This window comes from Uranotaenia lowii, chromosome 2 (genome assembly GCF_029784155.1).
Source record: "Uranotaenia lowii strain MFRU-FL chromosome 2, ASM2978415v1, whole genome shotgun sequence".
Taxonomy (NCBI): Eukaryota; Metazoa; Arthropoda; class Insecta; order Diptera; family Culicidae; genus Uranotaenia; species Uranotaenia lowii.
In genome coordinates this window covers 229,009,842-229,022,534 of record NC_073692.1, presented here as the reverse complement: position 1 = coordinate 229,022,534, position 12,693 = coordinate 229,009,842, and the positions used below count along the sequence as shown (strand labels likewise).

Below are 12,693 nucleotides of genomic sequence, written 5' to 3'. Positions count from 1 at the left end.
AGTTTTAGGCTCGCGTTCATTTGCAACTATGTTTTTATTTTGAATAAAGTGTCAAATATTTACCAACACAAAAAGGATCTATATCCATGATGGCGTATTTAGAAAAACGCGTTTGAAAAAAATACAACCTATTTCAAATCTCTAATTAAAAATAACTTGAACTTTTTGATTTTTATGAAAGACAAACGATTTTTAGAAGCATCCTCTATATGTTGGAATAGAGGAATATCAATTTTCATGAATTAACAACACGCTATCGTAGATAGAACCTACTTCACGCAATATTTTGTCTAACCTGTTTATACACCCTTTGCCATTTTCTTATTTTTAGCTTAAGTTACAAGCTCGCATTCATTTGTAACTATGTTTTTATGTTGAATAAAGAGTTAAATTGATTATTTTGAGTTTGTTGGCGGAGTAGTAGCGAAAAATGGTTTCGGAGTAAAGGGTGAGTTCTGGTTTAAGAATGTTTATAGATCCTTTACTCAAATTGAGTTTTTAATGTAACGGAATATTATTTTCTCAAAAGGGTTTTACCGTTAAGTAGTGCAAGTGTTGGCCTATCGCGAGTTACTGAAAATGGTTTTTGTTTACTTCTGGAGATAGATCCTTTTCACGTGTTGGTACAGAATTCATCAAAATTGTCAAAATAATCAAACTTATATCATTAGCCCAAATTAAAAAAAAATCATACTTATATTATGTTTTAAATTAATTTTAATTTATTTGAAATAAAAATAAAAAAGTAGTCTTTTCTGGATGTTGCCAAAAACAAACGGTTTTGCTCGGATTGTTGCCAAAATCGAACGGGGTCTGAATTTTGTTTATTTTGTATTCTATGTTTCAAATCTTGGTAAGCTTGGTCATTTGGTAAATATCTCTCGATGAAGCACAAACCAGACGATTGATGATGAAATAACAATCATTTAAAATATCTATTTTCCAAATCAGAGAATTTTGGTTGGTAATAAGGATATTAAAAAAAATTGAGAATTGAATTTTGCATTTTGCATCTCAAATTTAAGCTTTCATTTTTGAGAAATTTCTGAACTATTCCGCAATGTTTGCACGTGAGTAATAAACAATTTTTATTTTAAGATACCAGAATCTATCTTCTACGCAGACAAAATGGCTATTTGAAGACAGTATACTAAACTCATCTCCAGTTCTTTAACACGTTTAAAATGTTTTGTATTCTCTGGGATAGCATTTGAAAAAAAAAATCGAATCATACGGCCCCCCCCGAGAAAAATTGCCCCGGACTCCCCGATGGCTTAATCCGGCCCTGCTCCTTCAATAAAGGATCAAGTCTCCCTCAACTTAAAAAAATATTGCAATTTTTTTATTCCCACCAAAATGCTTCTAGTTCATATACGGATTCATGAATCGTTCCAACTTTTGTAGCATAGAAACTTGAAATTACACGCTGTCAGAAAATGCAAAAGACGACGAGTTGCTATTTTTTTCCAAAAAGATATGATACAAATAAAAAAAAAGGATCAAGTATCCCCATTATCCCCTACTGTTAAACATAATAAACCATTTTAAGGATCAAAAATGGAATTTTTTACCTCTTTTCTAACAAAAATTAGGAAAACTGATAATTTAAAGGCAGCCGCAATCAATGCTAAAACCAATTTTCAGAATTTTGCTAATTGCTTATCATTTTGGCACAAAATGATCGAGAACACGCAACATTTAACGAAAAACTGACGAAAATCTATTTCTAATGAAGATAATGAATTGAAGCAATCTGTAACTTATTACCATTTTATCAAGATCGCTATGGTTCACTTTGATAAAAATCGTTACTTATGGGAGTACATCTGGACCGAATAAATATAATAATTGTGATATAAACACATAAATACAAATAAATGCAAAAAAAAGTGAGATAGACCACAAGAGCAGAGAGATCGAAAGAGAAAAGAGGGGTGGAAAGGAGAACGACAAAGATAATTCGAAAAGAAAAGAAGCATAGAGGGTGTATAAAACCAGGATTATGCTAAATACTAGAACGTTAGAAAAAGTGTAAAAAGAATAAAAATAAATAAAAGTCAGAAAAAAGTATAAAAAAGTAACGAATAAAAGGAAACAGAGAAAAAAAAATGATAAACGCGAAATGGAGAGAACAGAACGAGAGGAATGAAAGCAGAATAAGAGAAGACTGAAGGGAGGAGCGCTAGATAAACGGAGAGAAAGTCAGGGTGGCCACCCATTTGGAAATGCGGGAAAAAACGGAATTTTAGATCCACCGGGCAAATGCGGGAAAAAGACGGGAATTCTTTCGAAAAGTCTGTGTAAAAGAGCTTTTCTGTTATTTGTGCGAGGCAATGGTAAAAAACGCACTTTAACTTAAGCTACAACGCCATCAACTTGAAAGACAAATATTAATAGATTTCATCTTGCATATATTCCTAACACAAACATTATTAGTATAATTTTGGCTCACGTGTCATCCTATGATTTCGACTCGTCGCATGCAATTCCTCCGATGATATTCTCCTTCTGTGCGCCGATTGCCTTGGCGAACCTAACAGGATCGGGCACCGGACTTTCGGATCCTGACGGTGATGTTCTCCTTCTGTGCGCCAACTGCCTTGGCGAACCTAACAGGATCGGGCACCGGACTTCCGGATCCTGGCGGTGATGTTCTTATTCTGTGCGCCGACTGCCTTGGCGAACCTAACAGGATCGGGCACCGGACTTCCGGATCCTGCCGGTGATGTGCTCGTTAGTGACCTGCGTAGAAGCCCAGCAGGCTTCGTTCCGACACGAAGAGTCTCGCGGTGGCGATTCACCAACACGTTCGGCAAAGTGCTGCTGACATGCAATTGTATCCAGTCCAAAGAGTTTCCGTGCATCTGAGTTCCGTCTTCCGCGGATGTGTGGTATCGACCCGGAATAGACCCGGCAAGTGTTCGGGCTCTGGAAGTCCGGATTGAGATAGTCTCGTTCGTGGGAAAACAGTCTGCTTTTCCCTCGTGGGAAGGACCCCTGCCAGTGACGTGTTTCGTGTGCGACCAAGTCCTCGAACTGCAACTGCTGGTAGAAAATAAGCCGTAGAAAAAAGCCCTGTTGGCGATGCCCAATTAGTTTCATCTAATTTATGGTATTTTAGTTTTTCGGTCTTACCCAAAGGAAGGGGCTGCTTTTTCTGGCATTTAACACGTGGAAGTTTGTCGTGTGTAAATCAGCCTGTGGGAGAGAGATAGACGTCAGCTCCTTGCCGATTGGTCCTTTGAGGTTAACTTACCGATCAATCTTGGGGGTGGCGTAATAGCTGAGTAGCTTAGTCAGCTAACATGCTGGTTTGCTTGCACCCCGTCTTGATTATATTGACGGCAATCGTGCCTCCGGCTCCGATGGATAGACCTGCCAATGGTTATTTCATGATTAACATGAGCTTTCCGACATGATCATCAAATGCCAATGAAAATTTCATTCCGCTTGGAATGCCTACTCACCAGCAGCTGTGGGCGAAGGTGTTAATTCGACGAGTCTAGGGCCCAAGTATCCGCGGCTTTCTTTTTTAGCCGTGGTTCCGTCACGGTCTTCTGATGCTGGATGTTTCGTCGCTGAACACGTGCACTTTCAGGTCCGCTGTGTAGGAATGGCACTTCCCGACCTGACACGTCACTTTTTTTCTTTTCACACTCTGGCGAAAAACTAGCTTGTGTGTTGATACTGTTTACGCTGCTTGGCGAGGGGTACCTTCAATTTCAGCTAAACATGTCCACACTGTGGGGACTTGGTAGCCAATTTCTTTCCGTGGTTTTAATGAATGATAAATGCGTGCTGAATATATGCATAAAAACAAAACTGTAACACAATCCTATCATGGGATCAGAGTTTTTTGTGAGGCTTAGAAGAACCTCACAAAAAACTCTCCGCTTACGCTTTTGTCCTGCGCGTGAAGACTTTACAGATCAGAGGGTGTGAGTAGATCCCATGCGAAGCTTAACTTCGAAAGTGCAGCTGAACTGCAAAACTGAACGGCAGCTGAACTGCAGACACTAGACAGCAGCTGAACTGCTAACTACGGCAACTATGTGTGCCTAAACGGTGATCTGAACGCCATCTCATGGTGGCCAAATGTCTCTGAATACAGCAACTGATTGATCCCATGAAACATTTAACTTAAATCGTGCTAACTTAATTTTCTAAAACTAGCCGATTTAACATCTAACAAATAGCAATAAAAGTTTGGCATTTAAACTAATCTACAAAAGATTTTAAGCAAGGCAATAGGAAAGGGAGTATTTAGTTCCCAAATCGCCAGGAGTCCAAGATAGAGGTTATTCCGCGCCCCTAGATCGCGTTGCTTTTGATTATTTGTCCTGACGACCCCCAAACCGTACTTAATATTCGACTTGACCCAATGGATAGTGTTTAAGACTAAGTTGTGTTAAATTGCGTTGTTGAGGCTTAAATTCTTCATCATGTTTTCTTAGCAAGTGAGATTTGTATCCAAATTGAACAGTTGTACCAAAGATGAGGGTTGTTTAGTGGTTCGTGGCCTCCAATCTTGGTCAGAGCTTATTTTAGCGGCATGATGCTCTTTGTCGTCAGTGATTGTACTGCGTACATAGCTGGATAGACAAATAGATGAGTGCTTTGGAGGTTTCACAGCCTACACTGAAGTCGATATGGCGGTAGCGGCCGTCATGATGTCTACCCCTCACAACTTGCAGTGCAGTGCTGTATTCGATGAAATGTCGTTTTCGGGATGTGCCTGCGTCGCTTCGCTTCTGTGGTGTGACTTTTCATCGCCGGTTCCTTTGCTGGGAATGCGAAGTGACGGGTTCCAGACTTGAAGTATTTGGGTGTTGTCGAACTCGGTGTGTCGTTACATTCGATATTCTGTCATGTTCGAAGGTTTGTTGAATACGTCTCTTGGCTGCACATGTTGTTCGATGACGATTTTCCTCCGTAGTTTTTCTTCGTTGTCTTGATGCCTCGTGCCGTTGGTAGTGTGACGGATTTTCGCTTTCGGTTGTTCGATGACTTCGGAGGTTCTTCATGATGCTGCCTGGAATTTCAACGATGACTGTTTCTCCGAAGAGTATGAGAGGCGAGGTTTCCAGAGTGAGATAGATGTTGATCCGTCAGCCATCATCATTTCGTATTTAGGTGGCGTCTTGAGCTCGTGGTCTGCAACTTAAAGTCTGCTTACATAGCTTGAGTATGTTCCTGCTAGTCGTTTTTGTGGTTTATGGTGTCCTGACAATCGTTTCAATTGCAGCGACGTGGTATGTAGCGCCTGGCTACGGCGACTCACCAGTACTACTATCCCAAGCGCGATAACGCTGCTGTTGATGACAGGATTGCTTTTAGGACACTGAGTGGCGGCAATCCCACGCAAGGTTGCCGGCCCTCCCCAAATTCTGAAGAACTGCATGGCGGAGTTCTCAGAGTCCGTGCAGCTGACGCTGGTCCCACGCAAGGCCGTTGTCTCCTTCATGAACGCCTACTTCTTCGTGTTCGTCGGTGTATTAGCGACGAATTGGCATCAGCTGTGTTCCGTTGAGTTGTTTGAATGGAAGAATTCTGCATAATTTGCTCCGAGTTGTTGGGGGCGAGGTTTCAAAGATGATGTTGGTCCTTCAGCCTTCTCCATTTCGTGTTTTCTGCTCCAAGTGAGCTCATGGTCAGCGTCAATGCTTACATAGCTTCAAAATATCGTTCTTAGTCTGCTTTGATGTCCTTAGCGTGGTACTGACCTCTTTTCCCGGTTGACACATCTTCAAGGGTGTACAGGTTGGTGCCAAGTACTGCTTTCACTATCGCTGGCAGAAACTTCGGATCTAGTTTACGATTTATGTGATCCACCTTAGACGACTGGGTAAAAGTTCTTCGCCATACCAGATCTCCTACGTTGAATATCACAGATCTCTTCCGTAAATCATACCGCTCCTTCGACTTCGCATGGTTGTTCCGGATTCGTTTCATCACAAACTCCTGTATGCGCTTGATCGTGGATAAACGGATATTCAGAGCGATTTTTGGATCTTCGTCGGTGTTCAGATCTTTCTGAGTGTACAAATCGGTGTGCAGAATTAGTTCTCTTCCAAAATTTGCGACGTGCGGACTGGTTCCTGTTACTTCATGCTTGGCACTGTTGATGGCTGCGCAAATTGCAGGCAGATGTTCGTCCCAGGTCCGATGATCCTCGTCAATCAACGATCGTATGCAGGTTACCAAGACTCGATTGACTCTCTCTGCGTTATTCACCATAGGACAATAATATGCCGTCAGCATGTGCTGTATGTTGTGCTTGCTCAAAAGAGATTTAAAGGCAGAAGAGATGAACTGTTTTCCGTTGTCTGAAAGGATTATTCTTGGACGCGAGAACTTCAGGAAGACTTGATTCTCGAGGAACTCCACCATCTTGCAAGAATCCGCTGATTTCATTGGATGAACGACGATATACTTGGTAACCCAATCCACCACGACAAGCATAACTGTGTTACCCGAACGTGAGCGTGTTAATGGACCAACAAAATCTATGGAAATCAGTTCCCATGGGGTGCGTGCTGGCTTCAGCTTCCCCATTTGAGGCATCATCTTGGAGTTTGCAGCTTTACTACCTTTGCAAACATTGCACTGTTTGACGTACCGTGAAATTTCCTCTCTCATCTTTGGCCAGTAAAAGTGTACCTGAATTTTCTGCAATGTCTTTTGAAATCCCAGATGCGCGGCTGAAGGTGCGTCGTGGAATTTCCGCATGATTTCGACACGATTTTCCTTGGGTACTGCTTTCTTCCAACGATGCGTAGTGTTCCCGGCGTCATCCTTGAAGGTACAATTCTTATACAACTCATCCTGAATTATCTGAAAGTCGGCGAAGTTGTTCGGCGTTTCTTTAACGTTCTGCTTCATTCTAGTATACCAGCCATCTGCATTCGAACCTTGAGTGAGTGTTACTGAAGCCACAATCCTGGACAGCGTGTCTGGAACCACATTTACCGATCCCTTTCGGTAGCGAATCTCAAAATCAAAAGCATTGAGTCGTAGCAGCCATCTGCACATCAGCGCTGTAGGGTTCTTCATCGTTTTGAGGTAGCTGAGGGCAGAGTGGTCACAGTACACGATGAAGTGAACGCCTTCTACGTATCCTCTGAATTTCTCGATAGCTCTGATTACTGCCAGACACTCCCGCTGCGTCACCGAATATTTCCGCTCCGCCGTCGTCAATTTTTGCGAGAAGTAACAAATTGGATGTTCTTGCCCGTCGGTTTCCTGTGTGAGCACTGCCCCAATAGCCACATCGCTCGCATCGCAGGCGATCGCAAACTGCTTTGTATAATCCGGTGGCGCGAGAACAGGCGTCGATACTAATGATGATTTGAGTCGTAGAAAGGCTTCTTCTGCTTCAACCGTCCAACGAAACTTGTGTTTTATTTTCGTGAGCTCCGTGAGAGGCGCCGCTATCTCCGAGAAGTCTGCTACAAACCGACGATACCAGTTGCACATGCCGATGAAGCGCTGCACCTCTTTCCTAGTTGTTGGAATCGGAAAATTGACTACACAGCTTGTTTTCTCCGGATCCACCATCCAGCCATCTTGGTTTAACACATATCCCAGGTATTTTATCTCCTTCCTACAAAAACAGGATTTTTCAGCAGAAATTGTCAGATTCGCCGCACGAAGTCTCTTGGCCACTTCTTCAAGTAACTTTATATGCTCTTCAAAGGTCTCCGAACACACAATTATGTCGTCAAGGTAGTGGAAGACCTTTGGTTCCATATCTGCGAAGATGGTTACCATGACCCTCTCCAGTCCTTGGCTAGCGGTGCACAACCCAAACGGAACCACCTTAAACTGAAAATGGCCTCGCTGAGGTACCGTAAAGGCCGTAAGTTGCCTCGAAGCTGTTTCTAGAGGTATTTGCCAGAATGCGTCCTTCAGATCTATCGATGAAATGAACTTGCAGCCGCTGAGGTTGTTCATAATAGCTGCAATCTGCGGTATTGGATAACCCTCATTAATCATGATGGAGTTTAGGTAGCGAGCATCTAGACATACTCTGTACTGGCCCGTCTTCTTCTTCACAGCTACCAGCGGGTTGTTCCACGGCGAAAAGCGAGCTTCTTCGATCACGTCCAATTTTATCATTCGGTCGACTTCCTTGTTTACCTCGTCCAAAACGTATTTTGACATGACGTAGTAACGCTGCTTCTTCGGCTGAGTATCCCCGATTTCAATGCGATGTGTGTATAGATGTGTACGACCCAGACGACCGTCTGTTGCTGTTGGGAAGTTCGCTACTGTTGCTTCTAGCACGACTGATTGTTCCGGTGACAACTGCTTCTGTTGATGCCTCTTAATCGTTACATCGTTGTCGACGATACTGTTGACCTCCTCTTCATCGTCGCCTTGAACTTCGTCTTGTAACTTCATACTACAGCATATTGCCTTGACTCCGAATTCATTCCAAAAGTTCATTCCCAGAATCACGCAATCCGGCAGGGTCGGTAATAGCAATACTGGGATTACTCGGGTCTTTCCATTGTAAGCGATTGGTAGACGAACAAATGTCTGGAAATGGTGCTCCGTTCCATCTGCAGTCTTAATTCCTCCAGCCAATGATCCTTTCCGCAATTTCAGCTGATCCACTAACTGTACAAAGCTTCCTCCGAAGAGCGAGCAGTTCGCCCCGCTGTCTAAGAGACCGGTGATGCTTTTGCCCAGGACTTCGATTACTGCATGCGGTCGATTGTCGTTGTTGAGATTGATGACTAAAGAGTTGATATTGTTGAAATCCGGTATCTGGGAAGGATCGTCAAAACATGGCGAGGAATTCGATCCCTCCGTTACTAGTTCCCCGCCGGGGCATTTCCCGAGCGATGACGGCAACTTGGACAGCTCCGTAACGAAAAACCTTTTTGTCCACAACGATAGCAGAACAGTATCGCTTGTGGTTTCGAACAATCCATAAAGCGATGTCCCTCCTCATCGCAATTCCAGCAAATCATTGGTGGTCGAGTGTTCACGCTCGGTGGTTCTGGATGCTCCTGACTAGACACTGCCGGCCGCGATTGATTTTCCTGCGTGTTTGTAGTGTTGTGTTCCCTGCGTTCGAATCTCACCCTCAGAGCATCGACCTGATGAATCAGTTCCTCCAAACGTTCTTCCACCTTGTTGTTACTGTTGTTCACCGACGATTCACCATGCGAACTCACTGCTTCTTCATTTCTGCGACTATTCATTTCTTCTAGCACATTGACTCTTCCGTAGCGCTGATTCATCGGAGCATTGCGATTAGCGCGTTGTACTGGCACTGGTGTGGCAAGCGATGGTTCTAACAGAGATGCTGCCGGAAGTAGCATTCGCCGCTGAAGCTGTTGAAGCTTTCTAAGCTCATCGAATTCCTTACATGCTTCTACTAGTTGTTCAACCGATGCTGCTTGCTGTGCTGCTGCAACAGGAGCATATGTGGAGTTCATGTTCTTCTTGATAATGAACAATTTCTCTCTATCCGTCGCAGGTGGATTGGCGTAACTAAACAGTGTTGAGATATCCGCGAAGAAATCGCTAAAGGTTTCTTGCTCTCCTTGGAGCCGATGATACGCCTCAGCCCTCAAAATGTAAGCGTAGCTGCTTGGTAAGAACTCTCCCCGGATCAACCGCTTGAAATCTCCCCACGACCTCAAATCGCCTCTTAAAAACGCTCTAGCATACCACTTCAAAGCATCACCCTTGAGTAAGTGCTTGATGTTCTGCAACAGCACCTGCTCAGGAACCTCTTCGGACAATGCGAACACCTCCACGCTTTGAATGAACTCGTTCAATGATGCGCCATCTCTTTCGCCTTTGTAGAAGATCTGCCAATTGTGAATTGCCTTGCTTGAAGAACGCCGGTCCTCCCAACGCTGCTGTTGATAAGCTTCCTGTTCCCGTCGCATGAATCGCTCCAGTAACTCATCCCTTAATCGGCTGTATTCATTCCTCGCTGATGCTTCTTCCACTCGTTCTCTAGAAGCGTACGGAGGAGGAGCGGATTCGTCGTCCGGATACCCAAGTTTCTCGCTAATTCTAGGTCCACGATGATGGCCAAACTGCTGGTCGAAATTGTTTTCTTCAACGTCACGTCGGTATGTTGCTGTATGCTGTGATTCATATGTGTTGCGCTCTCGATCTGACAGCCGTTGCCTCTGCTGTTGTCTCCTCGGCTCGGGTTCTTCAACTGCGGCAGCTCCGCTCACCCATGGTGAATTCCCTAGGTACGTGCTGTCACGGTCTGAGCTGAAGGAGTTGGCTTCCGATTGTGACGTCCTGCGCCCTGGCTGGTCCTTCCCGATGTCAACTGGCTGATTCAAGCTGGCTGTGGTTCTGTTTCTGGAAGGCTTTGGAATAGTTCCTGTTCTGCTCGAGCCGGCCCGGGATACGTTCAGATCCACTGCTGCTGCACCATAATCCTCACTAGCACTTTGCACTTGCCCACTTGCTTTTTTTCTCGGGTTGCTCAACACATCTTCAATGTCCTCTAAAGAACATTGGATTAGAAGAGTCAGTGTTGCGTACGTATCGTTTAATTTTGAAGGTGGTTCTACTATCGCTAAACGTTCACGATAATGAATAAGACGCGACGTTGCTTGACGCATGAATTGGTAATCCGCGGATTTAAAAGCTACTTTTAATCGTTCTAGCAAGTTATCTACGCGATCTTGACATATGCGGATGTTTTGCTCCGCATCCATGATGTGTGAAGAATTATCATAAATTTTATTGTTTCTAACATCCTCTAGCATGATTTGCCTAAGCCTCAACGCTTTCGCTCTTCTCGGAAGAGAACTTAAATTAGCTACGTGACGTAGCGCCAGCTCATAGCTCACCTCGTCTTCAGAAAGACAAGCTGGATCCATATCCATTTTGAAAAAGGGTCTTATAATCTTAAACACAAATAGCCAAACTTTGAAACTTCAAGATATGCTGCATAAACTAAACAGCAGCACATCAAACACCACAAAAACAATTTAAAATGTGGGTTAATTCTAGTTGGGCGCCATTGTAAAAGAGCTTTTCTGTTATTTGTGCGAGGCAATGGTAAAAAACGCACTTTAACTTAAGCTACAACGCCATCAACTTGAAAGACAAATATTAATAGATTTCATCTTGCATATATTCCTAACACAAACATTATTAGTATAATTTTGGCTCACGTGTCATCCTATGATTTCGACTCGTCGCATGCAATTCCTCCGATGATATTCTCCTTCTGTGCGCCGATTGCCTTGGCGAACCTAACAGGATCGGGCACCGGACTTTCGGATCCTGACGGTGATGTTCTCCTTCTGTGCGCCAACTGCCTTGGCGAACCTAACAGGATCGGGCACCGGACTTCCGGATCCTGGCGGTGATGTTCTTATTCTGTGCGCCGACTGCCTTGGCGAACCTAACAGGATCGGGCACCGGACTTCCGGATCCTGCCGGTGATGTGCTCGTTAGTGACCTGCGTAGAAGCCCAGCAGGCTTCGTTCCGACACGAAGAGTCTCGCGGTGGCGATTCACCAACACGTTCGGCAAAGTGCTGCTGACATGCAATTGTATCCAGTCCAAAGAGTTTCCGTGCATCTGAGTTCCGTCTTCCGCGGATGTGTGGTATCGACCCGGAATAGACCCGGCAAGTGTTCGGGCTCTGGAAGTCCGGATTGAGATAGTCTCGTTCGTGGGAAAACAGTCTGCTTTTCCCTCGTGGGAAGGACCCCTGCCAGTGACGTGTTTCGTGTGCGACCAAGTCCTCGAACTGCAACTGCTGGTAGAAAATAAGCCGTAGAAAAAAGCCCTGTTGGCGATGCCCAATTAGTTTCATCTAATTTATGGTATTTTAGTTTTTCGGTCTTACCCAAAGGAAGGGGCTGCTTTTTCTGGCATTTAACACGTGGAAGTTTGTCGTGTGTAAATCAGCCTGTGGGAGAGAGATAGACGTCAGCTCCTTGCCGATTGGTCCTTTGAGGTTAACTTACCGATCAATCTTGGGGGTGGCGTAATAGCTGAGTAGCTTAGTCAGCTAACATGCTGGTTTGCTTGCACCCCGTCTTGATTATATTGACGGCAATCGTGCCTCCGGCTCCGATGGATAGACCTGCCAATGGTTATTTCATGATTAACATGAGCTTTCCGACATGATCATCAAATGCCAATGAAAATTTCATTCCGCTTGGAATGCCTACTCACCAGCAGCTGTGGGCGAAGGTGTTAATTCGACGAGTCTAGGGCCCAAGTATCCGCGGCTTTCTTTTTTAGCCGTGGTTCCGTCACGGTCTTCTGATGCTGGATGTTTCGTCGCTGAACACGTGCACTTTCAGGTCCGCTGTGTAGGAATGGCACTTCCCGACCTGACACGTCACTTTTTTTCTTTTCACACTCTGGCGAAAAACTAGCTTGTGTGTTGATACTGTTTACGCTGCTTGGCGAGGGGTACCTTCAATTTCAGCTAAACATGTCCACACTGTGGGGACTTGGTAGCCAATTTCTTTCCGTGGTTTTAATGAATGATAAATGCGTGCTGAATATATGCATAAAAACAAAACTGTAACATCTGGAATGTTTGGCTCAGTGAAAGTCTGTTCAATGCAGTTTGGTCGAAACAAGTAGAAATTGATTGACAGTTGATCACCAGTATTTTTCCAATTGACTTCGAACGATTTCTACCAGGTCGAAACGAATCCTCCTGCCGAGTTGGATCGG

At 44.3% G+C, this 12,693-nt stretch overlaps 3 protein-coding genes across 4 annotated transcripts in view; 1 reads left to right on the top strand and 2 right to left on the bottom strand.

Annotated features, from left to right (window-relative positions):
• Positions 1-12,693, top strand: part of LOC129744419 (nuclear receptor-binding protein) — a 151,689-nt gene that overhangs the window by 118,616 nt on the left and 20,380 nt on the right. The gene's annotated exons all lie outside the window — the stretch shown is intronic.
• LOC129744421 (uncharacterized) lies at positions 2,496-3,294 on the bottom strand. Its single transcript, XM_055736932.1, has 2 exons — positions 3,136-3,294; positions 2,496-3,075 (listed from the first exon to the last, which is right to left on the bottom strand). The coding sequence occupies exons 1-2, from the start codon at positions 3,162-3,164 to the stop codon at positions 2,610-2,612; spliced, it is 495 nt and encodes a 164-aa protein (XP_055592907.1). The 5' UTR covers positions 3,165-3,294; the 3' UTR covers positions 2,496-2,609.
• LOC129744420 (uncharacterized) lies at positions 11,207-12,007 on the bottom strand. Its single transcript, XM_055736931.1, has 2 exons — positions 11,849-12,007; positions 11,207-11,788 (listed from the first exon to the last, which is right to left on the bottom strand). The coding sequence occupies exons 1-2, from the start codon at positions 11,875-11,877 to the stop codon at positions 11,323-11,325; spliced, it is 495 nt and encodes a 164-aa protein (XP_055592906.1). The 5' UTR covers positions 11,878-12,007; the 3' UTR covers positions 11,207-11,322.

Bases quoted from the DNA above. Each gene is read 5' to 3' on its own strand.
- LOC129744421 (XM_055736932.1), bottom strand. From the start codon at position 3,164: ATGCCAGAAAAAGCAGCCCCTTCCTTTGG. The intron at 3,076-3,135 runs GTAAGACCGAAA...CATCGCCAACAG, and splicing joins AAAGCAGCCCCTTCCTTTGG to GGCTTTTTTCTACGGCTTAT.
- LOC129744420 (XM_055736931.1), bottom strand. From the start codon at position 11,877: ATGCCAGAAAAAGCAGCCCCTTCCTTTGG. The intron at 11,789-11,848 runs GTAAGACCGAAA...CATCGCCAACAG, and splicing joins AAAGCAGCCCCTTCCTTTGG to GGCTTTTTTCTACGGCTTAT.